Raw genomic sequence first — 19,568 nt, 5'->3', positions numbered from 1 at the left:
TTGCTTTCTTCCCAACCTAATTAGACGCCAGGAGCCCAGAAATCTCACCAACTACAGTCCTGCAGAGATTCAATCAGTAGCAGGTCGATGGGCAGAATAAGGGAGGGGTGGGATCCAGGGCTGTATGCTGCAACCATCAGCCTCCTACTTTCCTCCTCTATGAAAGCAGGGGGTTAGCTCCCATCACCTCTGAGGTCCCTAGGGCTAGAATCCTAAGAAGAATGCCTCTAAGAAGAATGCCTCCCTGTATGTCTCACGCTGGGATTAGGTAATCGTTCACCTGCATTATGGCTCCCACCAGACTCTGGTAGGCTAAAGTGGCCCCAAGGAGGACAGCCCTAAGAATGCAGGCTTCGTTACTGAAGGTTAAAAGCTGGAGGCCTCACAGAATCTCTGGAGAGCTAGAAGTCACAAAGCACACAGGGAGAAGTCTGGAGGTTGCCACAGCCATTGTCCGCCTTCCAGCTCGACTGCTGCAAATACCAGGTCTTCGTGGGGCTAAGAGGACCCAAAATCAGAATGAGTTCTTACACCTTCATAGTGTGGAAACCAATTAACCTGTTGATTCTAATTCATGGAGACCCCATGTGTGTCACAGTAGAACTGTGCTCCACAAGGTTTTTAATGGCTGATTTTTCAGAAGTAGGTCACCAGGCTTTTCTTCTAAAGAGTCTCTTGGGGGACTTGCACCTTTAACCTTTCAATAGGAGCTGCATGTGTTAACCATTTGCACCACCAGGGGACTTGGGGAGTGAATTTTTTTTTTTTTATGGCCTACTTTTGCACCCCAAACACCTTGTGCTCTGTATAACAGCTCTGTAAAGAAACTGAGGTTCAGATTTATCCATTTAACCCTTCAGTGACCTCTATGTTCCAGACTCTGGGCTGGGGGTAGAGCAGTGAACAGGATAGCAGGGGTCCCTGCACTCCTGGAATTCATAATGCACGGAGGGAGACGGGAATTAAACAAGTGATAAATAGTAAGAGACACAAAGGGTGCCAGAAGGAAGCTGACCCCGCCTAGAGAGCAGAGGCAGCTTCTTCAAGGGGAAGTAACCAGCCCAGGGTCTCAGTGAGAGCAAGGTGGCAGAGCTGGGGCTGAGGCTGAGGTCAGCTTTGCTGGCACACATGCACATCCTTCCCTCCACCCCACATTACCTCTTCTGGAACCCAGACAGCCAGTTCCTGACACTGGAGTAACTATCACCCTGGTTCCTAGTACTCCAGCCCTAATTCGCCCTTATATTAGTCCTCCAGGCTAAACTGTTATCTTTCTTTCTGCAGCAGGAATTCCCAAGGATGAAGATTCCACCTGCGCTCTATCCTACCTGTATCCAAAACATAAGTGAATCCAGTTAATCCTATGAATTTCTGACTCCTTTTTCCTATGTAAATACAATAAAATCCCCCCATACTGGTCTGCATGTCATTTTTCTTTTCTCTTCAGCCTAGTTTTTTACATGTGTCTTAGTTACATTTCCCAAAGTGGTATTACAGGTATCATAAAAACCAGCTAACATTTACCAAGCACTCAAGAGGGCCAGCCAGGTGGCTTCACGTGTGGAATCTCACATGCTCCTCACACAGCCCCCTGGGAGGCATTAGCATTCTCCTCATTTCACAGACAAAGGAACTGAGGTGTGGAAAGGTTAACTGAATTGTCCACGGTTGCATGCTGGCAAGTGAGAGTTGAGATTCAAAGTCAGGCAGTCCAGCCTGGACACAGACTCTTAACCATAATTCATCTACTCTGGGGCAAAGGCAACCTTTATCCACTGGTATCTTATTCACCTATGAGCAATAACCATTTATTCATCCAACAAATAGTTATAGAGCACCTACTATGTGCCAGGCACTGTTCTAGATGTTGGGGATACAGCCGTGAGCGAACAGACAAGGGCCCCCAACCCCACTGAGCTTACATGTAATGGGGGAGAAGAATAACAAAAGCAAGTAAATATAGAATGTATCAGATGGTGGTAAATGCAAAGGAAAAAAATAAGGGGATAGAAAGTGCTGGAGGATATTATTTTATATATGACATATACGTGCTGTCTAGTAGTCAGGGAAGGCCTCACTGCTCTGGTGACATTTCGGTAAAAACCTGAAGGATGAGAGAGTCAGCCTCATGAATGTCTGGGTAAGGAATATTCCGGGCAGAGGGAAAACCCAACACGAAGGCTTTAAGGCAAGAGAGTGAAAGGAGAAACAGCAAGGTCAGCGTGGCTGCCAGTGTAGAATGAGGGTGAGAGTGGAAGGAAAGGAAGCAGAGAGGGAGTGGGAGGCCGGCTCATGGAGACCCTTGGAGGCCACAGTAAGGACTTTGGACTCACCCTTAGTGAGATAGGGAATCATTGCAGAATTTAAGAGGAATGACCTGACCTCAGGGCAGGAGATATGTTTGGCAGTCATGGCCATTTAGATGTACTCTGAAGTCAGGAGACTAGGTTAGACCACCAAGAGAAGAAGTATAGAAAGAGTAGAGAAGAGGCCTAAGGAATGCCCCTGGGGCACCCCTATATTTAAAGTTTGGAGGAAAAATGAGGAACAAGCAAAGGAGATGGAAAAGGAACAGGCAGTGAGGCAACAGGAAAACCAAGAGCGAGACAAATCCCAGAAGCCAACTGAAGAAAGTGTTTCAAGAAGGAAGCAATTTATAGTGCCAAATGCTGCTGATGGGTCAGGCAGGTTTAGGACACCCCAAGAACTGACCATGGACTAGGTTATGTGGAAGCTGGAAACTGAGAACAAACTGGGTGGGGCTGTGGAGGCAAAAATCTCATTCAAGTGTGTACAAGAGAAAATGGGAGGAGAGGAATCAGAGTTAGGTGTACAATATGGTACCCACTAAATATACTTATATGTACAATATGGTGGCCACTAGTCACATGTGGCTATTGAACGGTTGAAATGTGGTTAGTGTGAACTGAAATGTGCTTAAAGTATAAAATACATGCTAGCCTTCAAAGTCTTAGTATGAAAAAAGAATGCAAAATATCTCAGTATACAATGTTTATTGCAACCTTATTCATGATAGCCAAAAGGTAGCTATAACCCAAGTGTCCACCAACAGATGAATGGATAAACAAAAAGTGATATGTATGTACAATGGAATATTGCTCAGCCATAAAGAGAAATGAAGTTCTGATACATGCTATAACACAAATGAACCTCGAAAACATTACGCCGAGTGAGAAACAAAGGACCAATATTATAGGATCCCATTGATACGAAATAACTAGAATAGGCAAACGTATAGAGACAAAAGGTTTTCAGTGGTTATCAGGGGCTGGGTGGGGGGGATGGGAAGTTATTGCTAAGGGTACTGAGCTTCTGTTTGGGATGATGAAAAACTTTTGGAAGTAGTGGTGATTGATCACACAACATGGTGAAGGATGGAACTATTGAATTATATACTTAAAAATGGTTTAAAAGGCAAAATTTTGGTTATATATACTTTAGCACAATAAAATTTTTAAAAATCTCAATAATATTTTTATATTTATTACATAGTACAATGATAATATTTTCAATCTATTGGTTTAAATAAAATATATTACAATTAATTTCATTTGAGGTTTTTTGGTTGTCTTTTTTTTTTTTTTTTACTTTTTTTTGTGGTTACAAGAAAATTTTAAACTACTTATGTGGCTTGGATTATAGTTCCATTGGGCAATGCTGGTAGAGAGAACTCTTTGGAGAAATTTTGGTCTAAAGAAAAGCAGAGAACTAGAACAGCTCACCAACCAAATCAAACCAAACCCATTGCCACTGAGTTGATTCCAACTGATAGCGACCCTATAGGATGGAGTAGAACTTCCCCATAGGGTTTCCAAGGAGCGGATGGTGGGTTCAAGCTGCCGACCTTTTGATCAGCAGCTGTAGCATTTAACAACCATGCCACTAGGGCTCCAGGAGCAACTGACCAGAGGTCCCTGTTCAGTTATTATCCAGCTTTTTCTACTAATGAACCATTTTATCTAAATCAAATATTCTCACACGTCACCTACCCTATATATATGCCTCTTATCAGAATCTGTGGATTTTCGGGGGTGATCAAAAGGTTCTATCATATTGATTTCCATAGTGGCCACATAGGTGTACTTATATGTAAAAATCCATTGAGCTGTATTTTTAAGATCTGTGCACTTTATTGTAAGTAAATTAAATCTAAAACAAACGATAGCAACAAACAACTGACAAGTCTGGAGATGAAGAGATACCAGGTTGGTATTTCTGTTTTAACGAAAAGCGCTTGGGGGCATTGAATGTATTAATGGTGGTGGAATCTTTTGGAAAAGAATAGTGATAATAGTGGCACAGCATGAAAAAGGTCATTAATGTTATCAAAATGTAATGCGGAAGTTGTTGTATTGGTGAACGTTTTGGTGTGTATACCTTTACCACCACCACAACAAAAAATAAAAAACAGAGAAAAATAAATAAATAATTACAGAGTTGATAAGGACACCGAGATGAGCAATCTCACCCCTTTCCAGCTGAGGACACTGCCACCAAAGAAGGGAAGTGCTCAACCCAGGTCTTGTGGGCCTGGAAGCTGAGTCTCCTGCCTCCCAGCACCAGAGTTGCAAAACCAATTTCTTTATAGAGCTTAGACCACCTGCTCTCCCTGGGATCCCCACTTAGCACTCCCCACCTCGGAGAAAGAAGTGAAGCGTGGGAAAGCTCTGTGGGGGCCATGGCCGGGCTCTGCTCAGACAGGAAGTACAATGGGAGACAAAAACTCCCTCCAGAGGAGGGCTGGCCATTGAGGGCAGGCTGTCCACTTCAACCAAGGCCCAGAACCTGCCAAGGAAGGAGAACAAAGGAGACTGCTGAATGGAAGACCCCCTCCTTTTCCTAGACCCACCTGCTCATCTCTTTCTTTGGCTTGTCCCAACAAAAGCAAAAACTGAGAGTTCTCTCAACTTCCAATTAGTTTTTCAAATAAAATAATGACTACTGGGACCCACTGCTACTTGTGGTTTTCGAGGTGAATGCAATTATAAAGGAAAAAGGCATCGTGGTAACAATTCCGGTGCTTTATCACCATTAACTACGACACTAATGGTATCTTAAAAGACTTAACCCCTCCCCACAGAAGTGCTGGGAGCTTCCCACTCCTGTGGGGGCCCTACTCAAGACCAAGTGCAATTTTTTTCCCTAAAGAAATGCTCTAATCAATGGGGGCCTTGTTGCTTTTAATAATAATCCCTTATGTTTGTATTAACTAAAAATTCACAAAGAGATTTCCCATCCATTACTTCATTTGCTCCCTACAGCGACCCTCTGGAGCAAGACATAGAGGGTGTATTGATTGGTTTCACCGAGGTCAGATGACTGGCCCCAGGTCATACAGCTCTAAGGTAGCACAGCTGGGACTTGAATTCCCCAGGTAGTGACTAAGCAAATGAACAAATGTAGACCTGGTACAAGCTGCTTACTGACAACACCCAGGAAATCAACCATGATAACGATACCAATCAGAGCAAACACTGATAAAATTCTAAGTGCAGGCACTGTGGCATATGTTTTGGGTGTGATCTCATTTAATCCTTGTAAAGCCCTCAGAGGTATTATCCCCATTTTTTACCGAAGGGAAACTAAGGCCCAGAGAGGTGCCTAAGGAAACACAGCTAATTGGGGAATTCAAAGCAGGTCTGTGTGTACACTCAAAACCTCTATGCTTTGTACTCCTTAGAGGAGGCCATGGCCTGGCATTGCTGTGCTGAACTTTGAGGGACTAATCCAGTGACTATCATACATAAAAGTAAAGAGTTAGTCCTGCTGTCAATTCCAGACTTCCCAGACCCACTTGGCTGTAAACAACCAGATTCTTCCCCTACAGCCTTGATCCAGAGCTGAGAGCCAAGAACCCTTTAGGAGCTTCCACCCAAGCAGACAGCATGTAGGGTGAGCTTCCACCTCTGCTACATCCCTACATAAAACTCCAGTTGCTTGAACTTTGCCAGTACCTTCTCATTGGTCCTAAAATAAAACCTATTCCCTTTACCACAGCACTGCTTGTTCTGGCTTCTTCTGCCTCATCCCAGGATACTCCCCTCCTTGCTAACTACACCCTAGTCCACTGGCTTGCTTTCAGTTCAAATATGCCAGCCTCTGGCCCGCCTCAGGGCCTTTGCGCATGTTGATTTTTCTGCATAGAGTGCTTTTCCCCAGCTCTGCATAGCAGGCTCCTTTGTATCCTTCAGGCCTCAGCTTAGCCTTCCTAGTCTCTCTAGATAAAAATTGCTTCTCATTTATATCATTCTGCTCCCTTTCTCTGCGCTCCAGGTTAAAAGCTGACCAAGGGCAGGGGTTGTATCTCTCCTGTTCACTGTTGTAGCTATAGACACAGCACAGTCTGGCACACAGCAAATGTTGGCTGTGCTCCATTCTCCAGCACCCCTCTGGGACTGCAGGCCAGCCCCGAACAGTCCTGGTGCCCCTTCTCAAGGAGGCAGTTTCCTGACCTCCTTCCCTCCAGTCTCTGTCTGCCCTTTGTTTCCGAGACCAGGACTCCCAGCACCTGTTGTGTACTTCCACTCTCAGGCCCTACCACCCCTTCTCTGCACTACTGTCCATCGGGCCTTAACCAGTCTGTCTTCCAGAACTGTAAGGGTCTTGGTGATAAGCTGTACAAGACCCAGTTCGGTGGGTTTCCCTGCTCTCATCCCTCATGTTGCTGGCTTCCTCCTCTTCCCCACCAGTGTGGTTTGTTGAGACCTAAGCACACCTAACAAGGGACACTAGGAGCCACCCAAGAGCAATGGGAGTCCACCACCACCCTTTGCCTTCAAGGTGGGATAAGAAACTAAAATTAGAAGCAAGGGGCCCCAAAGTCATATGCCTATAGAGCAAGGCAGGTATCAGTGAACGACATTGGCTGTGGGTACCAACACCAGGACCACGGTAAGTGGAACTGATTCTGAATGGTGGGCTATGGCAAACTGGAGTGAGCAAGCCCCAGCAACTGGAGTTGTGATTCAGCTCCAGCTGATTGCAGGAAATCAGGCCTAATGTTGTCAGATCTAATTTTCTTTTTCAAGAGAATCCAAAACCAAAATCCCAGATTTTTATATGAAATCTCACAATTTTTAAATGTTAACAAATTCAATTTTTGGAAAAAACACTACAGATAAAATACATCCATGGACCACCAGTTGGGAACCTCTAGAAAAGGCAAAACATCTTTCCCATCTTCCAGACACCCCTGTAATTGCCCAAATTGCCCTCTCTCCTGCAGAATTTCACTCAGAACTAGCCCAAAGTCCCAGAATCTCCTTTTCCCTTTCTCCAATCAAAATTCCAGTTTTCTCACTGTAGTGAAATCCAGCTAGGTTAGAAAGCAATCTGATTAAAAAAAAAATAATTCCTAGTCCTCAAATTCAAAAAATACTGTTAGGATCACCTGCATTTCAAAAGCTAACAGAATGCATCGTTTCAATTAATAGATTTAGACAGTGAGCCAAAGCTCACAAATGTGGACCAATTAGGAAAGACGCCAAGCACTAAGCCAAGTGCTTCAGATGCACTAACCAGCTGCCGTCGAGTCAATCCCAGTTCATGGAGACCCATGGGTTTGAGACGAGCTGTGCCCCAGAGGATTTTCAACGGCTCTGACCTTTCGGAAACGGATGTCCAGCAGGCCTTTCTTCTAGGGTGCCTCCAGGTAGGTTCAAACTGCCAATCTTTTGGTTAGTGGCCAAGCTCTTAACCACTTGTGTCACCCAAATTAATTCCTTTAATTCTAGGAGATGGGTACTGTTTCTATCTCTTGAAAAAGAAGAAAAAAGGAGGCTTGGAGAAGTCACTTGCTCAAGGTCCCTCACCTAATAAGTAGCAGGTTTGCCTGACATCAAAGTCTATCCACTTAACCATGTTATTCTATTTATTATGACTTCTCTGTATGACTTTACGGAAACCCTGGTGGTATAGTGGTTAAGAGTTTGGCTGCTAACAAAAAGGATGGCAGTTCGAATCTACTAGGAGCTCCTCAGAAACCCTGTGGAACAGTTCTATGCTGCCCTGTAGGGTCACTATGAGTCAGAATCAACTCGACAGCAATGGATATATGATTCTATATAACTTCCATGTAACGGTGGTCCTGCAGTAAAACTTCAAAAGGGGCATTCTTGAGATGTGTGTCTTTCCTAGTCTTAATCCTAAGATAACTCATGTGTCAGCCTACTCTGAAGACAATCCCTTTCCTTTCCACTGTATGCGGTGCCGGAACTTTCAGGGCAAAAGCACTGAGCAGAAGTCCTACGTGCTACAGCAAGAGAGGCCTTCAGATACCAACAGGGCTCCCTGCAGACAGCTTGTACTTACTGCTGCAGAAGAAGAAAGGAAGGTGACTGGTCTAGGCAATCCTCAGTCCTGTTAGGAAAGACACCAGAAGCAGCAATATAAAGAGGTCTGGGGAAATACATGGCCACCTTGTCCATGGTATTTCCCAACTAAGTCCTCATATTATAATACCCCAAGAATACCACTCCGCCAAAAGTACTAGAATAAACTCACAATCAGGTCTTTGTTCTTATTATCATTTTTTTTAATCCAAAACTGGTTACAGATTTCAACTTTCCAAATGCAACATCCAAGTACGTTAAGAATATTCACAGCATCTTGCCAGGGCGCCATGCCAAAGAAACGAATATCTGGGCTCACGGTATCTGCTCTGTGTTAGGGAAATCGAAGGACAAGTATAACCACACAATCTCAACTTTTTTCTTTTTAAATAAAGCTTTGTTTTTCAAATTGTGAATTGTTCTTGACTCCTTTTCTCAACATTCATTTCAGTTTTCAGAATTTCTTTCCTTCCTCTGGAACTAATGTGCTGTCCTGAAAGAAAATAGAGACATACACAAAATTACGGCCGATTTCAGTTCACTGTTCCATTTCCTAACTGGTGACAGGAGAGAGACCAAGACACTCTTCCACTATAAGATCCCATTTATCAGGGCATAATCATTTATCTATTAATTCTTATTTATTTATGCCCCATCTCATTTCACGAAAGAATTTAAGACAGCTAGTTCATAATTAAAGCTGATTAAATAAAAAAAAAAAAAGGAAGCAAACCTAATGATAGCTAAGTAAGAGGCATGTGAAAACATAAGCAGATGAGCAAATTCCAGGCACACCTCTCACCGTGCAAGGCCAAAAAAGACAGTGTAAACTTCAACCAGGTGAACAGAGTTTAAAGAATGCTCATCTTCGGCCTCCTCGACTCCAGATCTGCCAACCAACTTGTGGCCCTTATATAGCTTGGAAAATGGCATCCTGACCATTCAGTGCACAAAGCTGCACCATATTCCTGCCATGTGGTCATGCTCTCGTCAATGGTCAGACTCAGCATCTAAACCTAAGGCAGAATGATGCTCAAAAATGGGACTCAGTTCACAGAAAAATTTTAAGAGAGGATAAAAATCCCTCAACTTCTTCATTCCCTTGTTCCTTGAGGCTGCCTTTCCTGAGACTCCAAGAAGTGATGGAGAAACACAGGAAATGAAAAGGACAACCTAGACAGACTGCCACCCGGGGGGTAAAAGCAGTAAGTAATAATTGGGTCAGCTCTGGCAACCACAGGCAGGGGCTTTGACACCCAGGCCATCCGTTAGTAGACAGCTACGTTCAGTGGTGATGACTAACGTGATGATGGTGAAGTTCTGCAGAATGGGAGGTGGCTCCAAACCAATTAACAAAACAGTTCCAAGGGGCATGCACAGGCACGGAACTAATCCTGAGGGCAAAGCGATTGCCCCTAGCTCCCCTCCAATGTCCAGAGGTTCCTCAGTACGCTAAAATGTGTGTCATCAGAAACGTTCATTTGGAAAGTACAGCATGAGTATAGAATAAGAATAGCTGAAGGCTATTGGCCCAGGAGCTGCTATCTTGGCTAAGGAGTTATGCCTTATGTTTTGCCTGCTCAAAACAACGTCCTTCCTCAGATCAAGACTGCTTCACTACCAGGGATATTTCTCTAAGGTATTAGGTTCCAACTGCAGAAAGCGGCGAAGGTCCAAAAGATCAAATGACTTTCCTCTCGGGGATGGCAGGGTGGGAATGAGCTATTTAAAAATCCAGAAAAAAAAAATCAATCAATCGTTTTACAAAATTAAAAACTCAGCATTTAGCAGAAAGGACAATAGAGCCGACAAGCTCTGAAAGCAAATCTCAGACAGAGCAACCATAAATTAAGACAAACCAGATGGGTATTGCCAGGGAGTGGGGGTGGGGTGAAAGGACTAACCACAAAGGACACAGGGCAACTTTCTGGAGTGTGAATAGCCTACATCTTGATTGAGGTGGTGGTTACACAACTGCGTAAGTTTGTTACAATTCACACAATCATACATCAAAAAGGGTTTTAAAACCAAACCAAACCCACTGCCATAGAGTAGATTCTGACTCATAGCGACCCAGATGGAGCAATGGTTAAGGGGTAGACTGCTAACCAAAAGGTCAGCAGTTTGAATCCACCAGCTGCTCCTTGGAAACGCCATGGGGCAGTTCTACTATGTCCCATAGGGTTGCTGTAAGTTGGAATCAACTTGGCGGCAATGGTTCAAAAGGGTTTTACTCTCTATAAACTATCCCACTCCCACTGCCTTCAAGTCGATTCTGACTCACAGCGACCCTATAGGACAGAGAACGACCCGATAGAGTTTCCAAGGAGTGCCTGGCGGATTCTAACTGCCAACCTCTTGGTTAGCAGCTGTAGCACTTAACCACTACACCACCAGGGTTTCCATATAAACTATACCTCAATTAAACCTGAAAAAAAAAAAATGTAATTCCTTTCTGCGTTGAGGGCTAGGTGTTTCAGCTTCTGCTCATACATCAGTAAAAAAGCTCCACGTTCTATGCACTTGTTGACCTCTCTAATTTTCAGAGGATGAAAAACTAGCTGGCTTTGTTGCTTTGTCAGGGAAAGCCATCTCCAAGGCAAGGAACAAGAGGAGACATTACTTAAAACCCAACTATCTCCCTCCCCTTTGTTGGTCTAGTGCGTGGGTCAGCATAGGCCAGCCTGGAGCCAAATCCAGCCCACCTGCTGTTTTTGTAAACAAAGTTTTATTGGAACACAGCCATGCTCATTTGTTTACATATTGTCTATGGCTGCTTTCACATTACAGTGGCAGAGATGAGATTATATGGCCCACAAAGCCTAAAATACTATCTGGCTCTTTATAGGAAAAGTCTGCCAACCCCTGGTCTAGAAGAGCTGAGCAATGAAGCATCAAGCTCCCTTGCTCTCCTCCCACCCCCCACTTCACTTTGCCTCCACTTCCATTCCCATCCTAGGGCTAGTATCTGGAAGGAGAACAGGCGATGTTTAACTTGGTATTTTAGTCACAGGGGGAGCAGCCTTACACCACACCCTGAGTGCTATAAAACTGGATTCTGATGCAGCTTTGATCTGTGGCCATCACAATTTAGTTTCACCAAACCACACTGTTTGGCCCAACTAAAGGTAGGTGCTACAAAAAGGCCTAGAAACAGTGATAAGGTGTGCCAGGATTTGCCACGGGACCATCATTTAATGAATTTAGATGTTTTGAATGGGGTTCCCCTTTTAAGAAGCCCAAGGTTTGCCCAGTCTTATCCTCAACTCTCCTCTCCTCTAAGTATACAGAGGAGGGACTAGCGTCTCTAAATAAGTACCCCATGAGATCCAAGCGAGGATGAAGTCTTACACAGTCAAAGCCAGGCCAAGGTTGCTCTGCTGCAAAGCTACCCCAATGGCTAGACTAATACAGGAGGCTTTTGCCCCAGTCCAGTAAGCTAGAAAATGGCCTCAGAATTCAGCTTTGGCTTAGGGAGGGCTGGGAAAGAACGAGTGGGCTGAAAACCAGATAGAACAACTGACATGCAGGAGGTGGGCACCATGGGCAAGGGACCCTGCTTCTGACACGAGTTCGCCCTTCATCGTTACCGTAGTGTCCTATATTTTGCCAATCTACTGCTCTGCTCTGCAGCGATCCTGCCAAAGGAAAGAGGGTTTGAGAATCAAGAAAGGACAGTGAGAGGAGAAATAAGCCAAGGAAAGAAATGGCAAACACCCAACCAGAGCTTCCGTTAGGGTCAGTGACTTTCCCAGTGGCAGAGTTAGTTCAAGGACTTATAAAGACAGCAAAAGAAGCCAGGTCTTTAACTTTTTGTGTGGGATGTGTGTATGGGTGTCAGGCAGGTAAGAAGGGGTAGTCCTGATTCTTTTGAAAACCACTGTCCCTTTTCCCAGAAAATGCACACAGTTTTAGGATCCCAGACTAGGAACTCCTGCTAAGCAGGCTCTAAATCAAATGTCTTTCATGCCTATTGCCTCTTGATTTTGTCTGTCTTGTGTGGGCATCTGTGTTCTAGGAAAAAAAAAACGTACAGCAGGGCACAGCCTTTTTGCTCCCTGGAGCCCAGACTGGCTGCTGCAAGGGGATAAAGCTCTGCTTTGGGAAAACAACTGAGTCCTGGCTCCTCAGGTGCAATGTATAGCCAAGTAAAGGCTGCTGGAGGGGTAGAACAACTAACCAAGCTGCCACTGCTGGTGCTAAGGGAAGCTCTGGTGGGACACAGAGGAAACAGGGCAGCCCAGGGGCACGTCTGTGCCGGATCTCCACGGTGAGGCACTCAGAGAGCTCACAGTGGAGACTCAGGCAGAGGCAAGACGTTTGACTCTCCCACCCACAACAGTCTCTGAGAAAGCCTCTCTCTGATCTGACCAGCTTAATTTGCAGCCATGGCACACTACTGGGTTACACTCTTCCAGGAAAGTCTTGGTGAAAAGAAAGCAGAGCACGTCTGGAAATGTTTACTTCCAAAGGCGAAAGCAATCATGACCTTTTCTTATTGGCCTTTGCGTAGCTGAAATCGCCCAAGTTCTAATAAAGTCAGGTCAATGAGAAACACCTATGTGACATTTACATTTGCCTTGAATTCCATTTTGAAAGTCAAGCTGCCAGCAAGCTGCCATCACATTGTGGTCTAACCGTTTGTGTGAACCTGAGGCTGTCTGGTTCTCAGGGAAGTGGTAAGGGCTACACAGCAGGTGCACCCTGCTGGGGGCCTCTATGCAAAACCTGCAGCAGCTTTTGAGGAGAAGAGCACTGACCTCACGCTTAGGAGGAGGAAAAGTTTTGGCAGCCTTTTTTAGGGGTTATGGAGGAGTAACTCTGAGGGCCCTGGGAGGAGGGCAGGGGAGCATCCTCTGTGGTAGCGAAGAAGAGAATGCTTACACAGCCAGCTAATTAGCTGCCACACGTTCTCATCCATTTTAATCTTCATAAAGCATTATTTTCCTTCCTCATTCTAATGTGTATGGACATAAATTACTGTGGCTTTAAGACATTTAAAGCTCATCACCAAGGCCATTTTCTGACTTAAAAGTGTGTATGGCTTCAGTATTGGGCTAGATTAAGGTGCTGACTTGCCCCTAAGGATATGAATCACTTTGCCACATACCCTTGTTCAAAGAGCTGGGTGAGCAGAGCTGACACACACACTTCTCACCCCACTCCGGGCCCCTGGCCCATCCCCACTCTTACCTCTTGATGGCCTGCTGGGCCAGCATCCGGTTGCCAGCCAGAAATGTCACACTGCCCAAAGCGGCCAGGTACTTCAGTGTCTGGAACATGTTGAGCTGAGTCCAGTAGACGTACATAAGCCCCAGCATGGCTACAGGAAGAGGTGTTGTGAAAATCAGTTAAATGGAACAGTGACAACCCGTTGGGGGTACAGGAGAGTTGGGAGCAATAGCTGCTAGATCACAAAAAGGTCTGTATTTCTAGGCCAGCTTGTTTTATTTCCTTTGTCTGATGCCAGGAAGTAGGTAACTCAACATGCTTGCCTCTCAGCCTTGCCGACCAGGAAACCCAGAGGTAGAAACCAGACCTCAGCTACGTTAACTATCTCTTCCCACATTCCTGTTCTCATCTATTTCCGTGCTTCAAGTTAACGTAGGTTCTGTTTTGGTTTAATTTATAAAAAAAAAAACAAAAAACACCACTTTACTGTGCTGCTACATTCGGAATTCTTTTTACTTTTCAAATTCTTAATGAAAGGAGGCAGGATATAAATAAATGAATCATTTTCTTCTTGTTAAAAAAATTTAAAAGGATAATTTGCCACCGAGACTCAGAAGGCAGCTAGGAGAACTGAGGATGGAGGGTTAGTGAAAAGGACTCAGAATGGGCATCGAGAGTTCTCAGTTACGGTCCAGGCTCTGCCCTGAAGAGTCACTTGATTTCTCTGAGCCTAAATTCTCTCACCTGAAAACATGGACCATAATTCCTGCCTCAGTCACCCCCTCTCAGGGTTGTGATGAGAATCAAATAAGGAAATGCATACAAAAAATACTGTGGAAAGAAAAGTCATGGCTCTAAACAAATTGATATGCAGGTTTTGTTCCCAGCCTGACCCAGACGGGCTATCACTCAAATCCAGTAACTGGGTTGGAGAGAAAGGTCATCCTGTCAGTTCTGCCCAGAAGGCTGACTGATGAACTACAGCAGGGGTTCTTAACCATCTTTGAGGTCCTGGACACTGTGAGGATGTGATTAAAGTTATCAACTCTCTTTCCCCAGAAAAAAATACATAGACATACATTTGCCTACAATTTCAAGGGGTTCATCTGTGGACCCTGACAGAATTCACATGGTAGGGACACAACAGATGATTACTTCCGAAAGAGGTAAAGAAATTAAAAAAGGATGTTGAAGTCTCAGGAGAATGCAAGGCACTACTGATTCAATAGTATCGAAAGCCTCTGAAATGCTTAACCGATCTGTGAATTTACTGTCTCATTACATTCAGGTCCTAAGTTCTCAAGAGAACAGTGCAAGACAGCGTGTCTGGCTGTGGAAGGGACTGTTTTCTATTACTGTCCAGACACAGCCACCAGTAAATGTGAAGATCGATATGGTGGGGCAAGGTAACCTTTGGAAACTGCATTAATCCTCTTCATCTGGGAAGATGGCTCAATGTAAAGACACAATAAGTGAGTAATCTCTGGAAATGAACAGGGCTATTAAATGAGGGTAAATGGCTTGCCAAAAGCAGCCAAGTACATTGAGGCCCAATGTAATGACAGCTGTTCTAAGCTGATGGACCAAACAGGTTTATCATAGTATTAACTGTCCTAAAAGGCCAGGAGGAAGAGGGAGATGTTATGCTATTAAGTCATTATAGTTAATAGGTTGTGGGGGTCTACTTAACAGGGCTTTTGCAGGTGCAGGCTAAATGTCAGAGGAGGTTAAATGGAATTAGCAGCCTGGGGCGCTTACCAGCATGTCCCAGGTGAAAGATAATCGTGCTGGGAGCAAAAGTGAAGTTGGAGACATTGGCACCAATCCGGATCCACTGGACGATGAAGAGAGATAAATTAAAAAGACATTAGAACTTGAGAGGTGGCACATGCATGCCAATGCTAATCCAATGAGCAGCCTTAAGGGCTTAAAACTTGGTACAGACTGGAAGGACAGGGAACTTTTCCAAGTGACAACTACCCTATAATGAGTCTTCAGGAAAAGTTGTTCTCTCTCTCTTTTTTTTTAGAAAGGCACCCAGCACCTGCTCTCAAATGTTCTTGGATAACTCAAACCTGAACGTCATTTTTAATGACAGCAAACCCTTGTATTTTAAAACAGGTGAAACCATGAAAATGGAAGGTCAGAAACTGCATTTACGATGAAGTAACTAACATGCCCTCTAATTTCTCTAAGTGTGGTAAGACAAAGCCATTGGCAAGTGGTAGGCTGCATGCATTCACTGTGGGTTCCATGCCTTTTAAAATTCTGATCACTCAAAAATTAGAGCAGGTGCCCCCGGTCTGATTTCTGAAACCTTGTGGTATGCTGTCTAGATTTAGACTGACCAATAATTCTTTTTATTAAAATCAATGAATTAATTAGAAACACAGAAACTTTTCCAAAAGTAAGATCTAATGAGTTTTCCATATACTTCTGAAAATTCTCTGAACTTTGAGGATATGCATCTATGTTTATAATTTTAACTGGGGGGGGGGAATCAACTGGCTAAAAAAAAAAATCAACCAGTACAGAAAGGTATAAAGGGTAAGTTTCCTACCTCCACACTCTCCTACAAGGCCATCTCCCTTTTTAAAGTTTTTACACAAAGAGGATCATATTAAACATACTATTCTGACCCTTGCCTTGTTCACACAATAATAAATCTTCACAATCTTTTCATATCAGCCTAGATCTATCCATTCTTTTAAAAAGCTGTGAATTATTCCATTGTATGGATAGACCATAATTTATTTAACACTTACTTTCATTAAGACTTTTAGGCTGTCTCCAGTTTTCTGTTCCAAACAGTACTACAACGCACAGCCTCTATACTATATTTTTATATCAAAATCAGCATTGGGCCTTGCTTTCTTCACACCTGACCTCATCTGTACACTTCTATAGAGCATCATAGTCCATACACTTCTATCATTTTTAGTAGCTGTTAGGTTCTTTCTCATGTTCCTTGTTAATGGCTCAGTCTACTTGGCTACTCCCTTCTAGCGGGGAATTTCGGTTACCCTAAGATTTTTTGACCATCAGTTCAGGTCACAGCTGCTGGACCCCTCTGGAGCTGTGCTGAGGCCGAAGCACAAAGCCTCCTTTGGAACGGCCACATCTGCCGAGTCTGGCACTAGACACAAGCTGCCCATGCTAATTAGAGCTACTCACCAAAGCAAAGAGCAGGAGCAAGGGCGAGAGGATCAGGGCGGTGAATGTATTGGACACCACTGTGGGGGGCCTCTTCTCAGGCTCACGGAACAGGTGCTGCCACAAGAAGACACACCAAGAATACTTAAGAATGTGCCCTTCCCAGCAGGGAATGCCACGTACACTGGGAATGGAAAACGTCAATGACAGTCATGAAAAGGAAAGACCTCCCAGAGGCTCAAATCTCCTGGCAACAAGTGGCCAGTCACGTGGCTTTTTGCCTCTTCTGATCCCAGAGGTCTCCATTCCAAAGACACTACATCAGTCCTGGCTCGCTAGGTGGCCAATCCTTTTTCCTCAAGACTCATTGCCATCTAGAGGTTGGAGAACACAACCTATCAAGAGGTATCTAGCTGGTAACAAAGACGGTGCCCAGGTATATGGATGACTGGCGTGATATTCCCCAGGCAGACCTCCAGAATCCATAAAGCTTCTGGATTCAGTCATATGTTGTTGCCCCATGTAAGTTAGCTAACTGGTAATACCTCCTCTTTTAAAAATTTAGCAGAGCTATACTATGGATGGTTCCAACCCTCACTGTGCCCTCCCTCCCCCAGCCCATGACTTTAAGGAAGCCCTAAGAAAAACTTTCTCCCTCCCTCATCCTGCCTGATTTCCAGAGCTGAACCAGAAGGTTGGGTAAATTTCATCAATGAGCAAGCATCCCTCTGATATTTCCTTTTTTTATTTGTTTTTTTCCCTCCTAAGTAATTCTGCCTGAAGACCTTTGGGAAGCTCATCTAGATAGTGTGACCTAGCAGAAGGAGTGCCATTCAGGCCCAAACTGATATGTATTGCTGTGACCACAGGCACGTAGCTTTACCACTCTTTGCCTCAGTTTCTGGCTGGGAAATTGGGGGGAAAGGAGGAGAAAGACCACTCTACCTGGTTGCAAGGATATGCTAAGGACCAAATGAAACAGGACATTTGACTATGCTTTGTAAGCTGTAATACACTTACACAAATTGAACTTTTTTTTTAAAAAAAGATTTTCTTGCAGCATATAAACCTGTAGCTGTCCTCCCTGCATGCCAATGCCCAGTCAATCCAGCTCCATGATGAGGCAGTCCCACTCAAGGCTCCTATGCCCACATCTTCACCTCAGCTCTTCCTTGCTGCCACTGCCATTCAGGGATTTCTAACACTGTGACAGTTGCTGCCACTGTCCCAACCCACAAATCAGGTGGCACTCACAATCATTACAGCTAACCTTCTACCATTCAACTGATTTTAAAGAATCCTACTACTCTACCCTTTTGGCCCTTGTTCTTTTTTACAATGACATTAGAGTGAGTAGCCTGCTTTTATCGCTAAAACAGCGATTCATATAGAGGTTCCCCATTGCTGCAGTATGATCATTTCTAAGAGTTACAAAATATTCTACTGAGTATATATATACCTTGGTTTCCTTAACCAGTGCCAATTGTTGAACAATTATTGTGTTCACTTTGTAAAGTGCTTTAGAAACTTTTCAAAGCCTTTCCTTCCTTATCAGTTATCTATTTTGATCCTCACAACAGCCCTGTGGGCTGGGCAGGGATCCCTCATTTTCATGTCCAAGGAAGGCAAGCCCCAGGAAAGATGAAGGACTTTTCTAAGGGAGTGAAGCCCACTCTCCCAGTTGAGTCTTCCCACCTGTAGGCCCCATCAGCCCTGATTTACACGGGAGCAGAGAGGATGGAAGCTAAGCATCTGTACCTGCAGCTGTCATGTAGTGACACTAGGGCTACAAAAGGGCCCAGGGGACTAGATGTCAGGGAAAACAGACTCCGGTTCTGATTTTGTCTCCAACTATCTGCTTTCTGGGAGCTGGTCACTGGGTTCTTTGCGCCTGCCTTTCTGACTCTAGGATGGAGCTGACATTTGCCCTGCCTGAATCATAGGTAGTGAGAACCAAACAATAAGGCATCATACAAACATAATAGTTAAAGAAGGAACCAGAGTGAGAGTCCAGGGGCTTGCTGCTCTCTCACGTTGTGCCCATTCCATTGTGCTCCTCAGTGTTTGGTGAATAAACCCTTTAGGACATACCTGAATTTCCTGTTTGGGAGTGAAGAGGTTCTTGGACAGGACAGTTGATGGAGCATCTTCTTCAGGGAACTTGATGACCACATCGGCCTTAAAAAGAAGAGTGGTGTTTAAAGGCACAAGGCAGAGAAAGGGGGTGACATTCATCAGCAGGAGAGTCTTGCCTGACTCACACCTAAGACCATAACTGAAAATAACTCCAAGCAGTCCAATCACTTCCTGATCCATTAGTCGAAAAATGGAGGCAGTAAAAATTTCAAGAACAAAATAAGTATTTGTTGAAAATGCTTTTAAGAGCAAGGGTTCCAATTTTCTACTGGTATGGTGAGCCCCATAGAGCTGCTTAATACAAAAATCTCAGCTGGTACCCAGGCCATTATAGTTGCAATCAGAAATTGCTTAGTATCCCCGGGAAGTGTGATTTAGTCACACAAGAAAAGGAAATGAAAATGCGCTCATGTACAAAAAGCAGCCCAATGTCCAGGAGAAGAAAAGGAGCCTTGATTACAACACAAGAAAATGCAGCTGGCCCTTTGTCTCGCAAAGAGAGCCAGCCGCCATCAAGGCCTGAAATTTCGCCTCCGCTACCTTTCTATCATCACCGCCTACAGGATTCCTGAGCAAAAGGGAACCACTCAGTCCTCACTGAAAGTGCCTTAAGCTTTTCTGCAGGCCATCCCCTTAGTGATAACACTATTCTGATAAATGCTCGCAATTTTTCCACTCCTAACCAAAATGCATGTCTTTCAAGAAGTTTTCTCTCATCACACCAAACAAAAGTAAGACATGCAGGTGAAAAGTTCT

General features: G+C 44.3%; 1 protein-coding gene across 2 annotated transcripts in view; it reads right to left on the bottom strand.

Annotated features, from left to right (window-relative positions):
- Positions 1-10,815: 10,815 nt before the first annotated feature.
- The window catches only part of RPN2 (ribophorin II), a 73,549-nt gene continuing 64,796 nt past the window's right edge, over positions 10,816-19,568 (bottom strand). The window contains exons 13-17 of one of the 2 annotated variants that reach the window (XM_064276061.1): positions 18,768-18,854; positions 16,698-16,793; positions 15,282-15,357; positions 13,545-13,674; positions 10,816-11,989 (exon numbers count right to left, since the gene is read on the bottom strand). In XM_064276061.1, coding sequence (XP_064132131.1) covers positions 11,938-11,989; positions 13,545-13,674; positions 15,282-15,357; positions 16,698-16,793; positions 18,768-18,854 — 441 coding nt within the window. In that variant the 3' untranslated portion in view covers positions 10,816-11,937. The remainder of the gene's footprint in view (positions 11,990-13,544; positions 13,675-15,281; positions 15,358-16,697; positions 16,794-18,767; positions 18,855-19,568) is intronic. The other variant, XM_010591666.3, reaches the window with a different exon arrangement.

This window comes from Loxodonta africana, chromosome 24, assembly GCF_030014295.1.
Source record: "Loxodonta africana isolate mLoxAfr1 chromosome 24, mLoxAfr1.hap2, whole genome shotgun sequence".
In the NCBI taxonomy this organism is placed as follows: Eukaryota; Metazoa; Chordata; class Mammalia; order Proboscidea; family Elephantidae; genus Loxodonta; species Loxodonta africana.
Note: the sequence above shows the minus strand (reverse complement) of the source record. Positions and strands in the feature narration are given on the sequence as shown.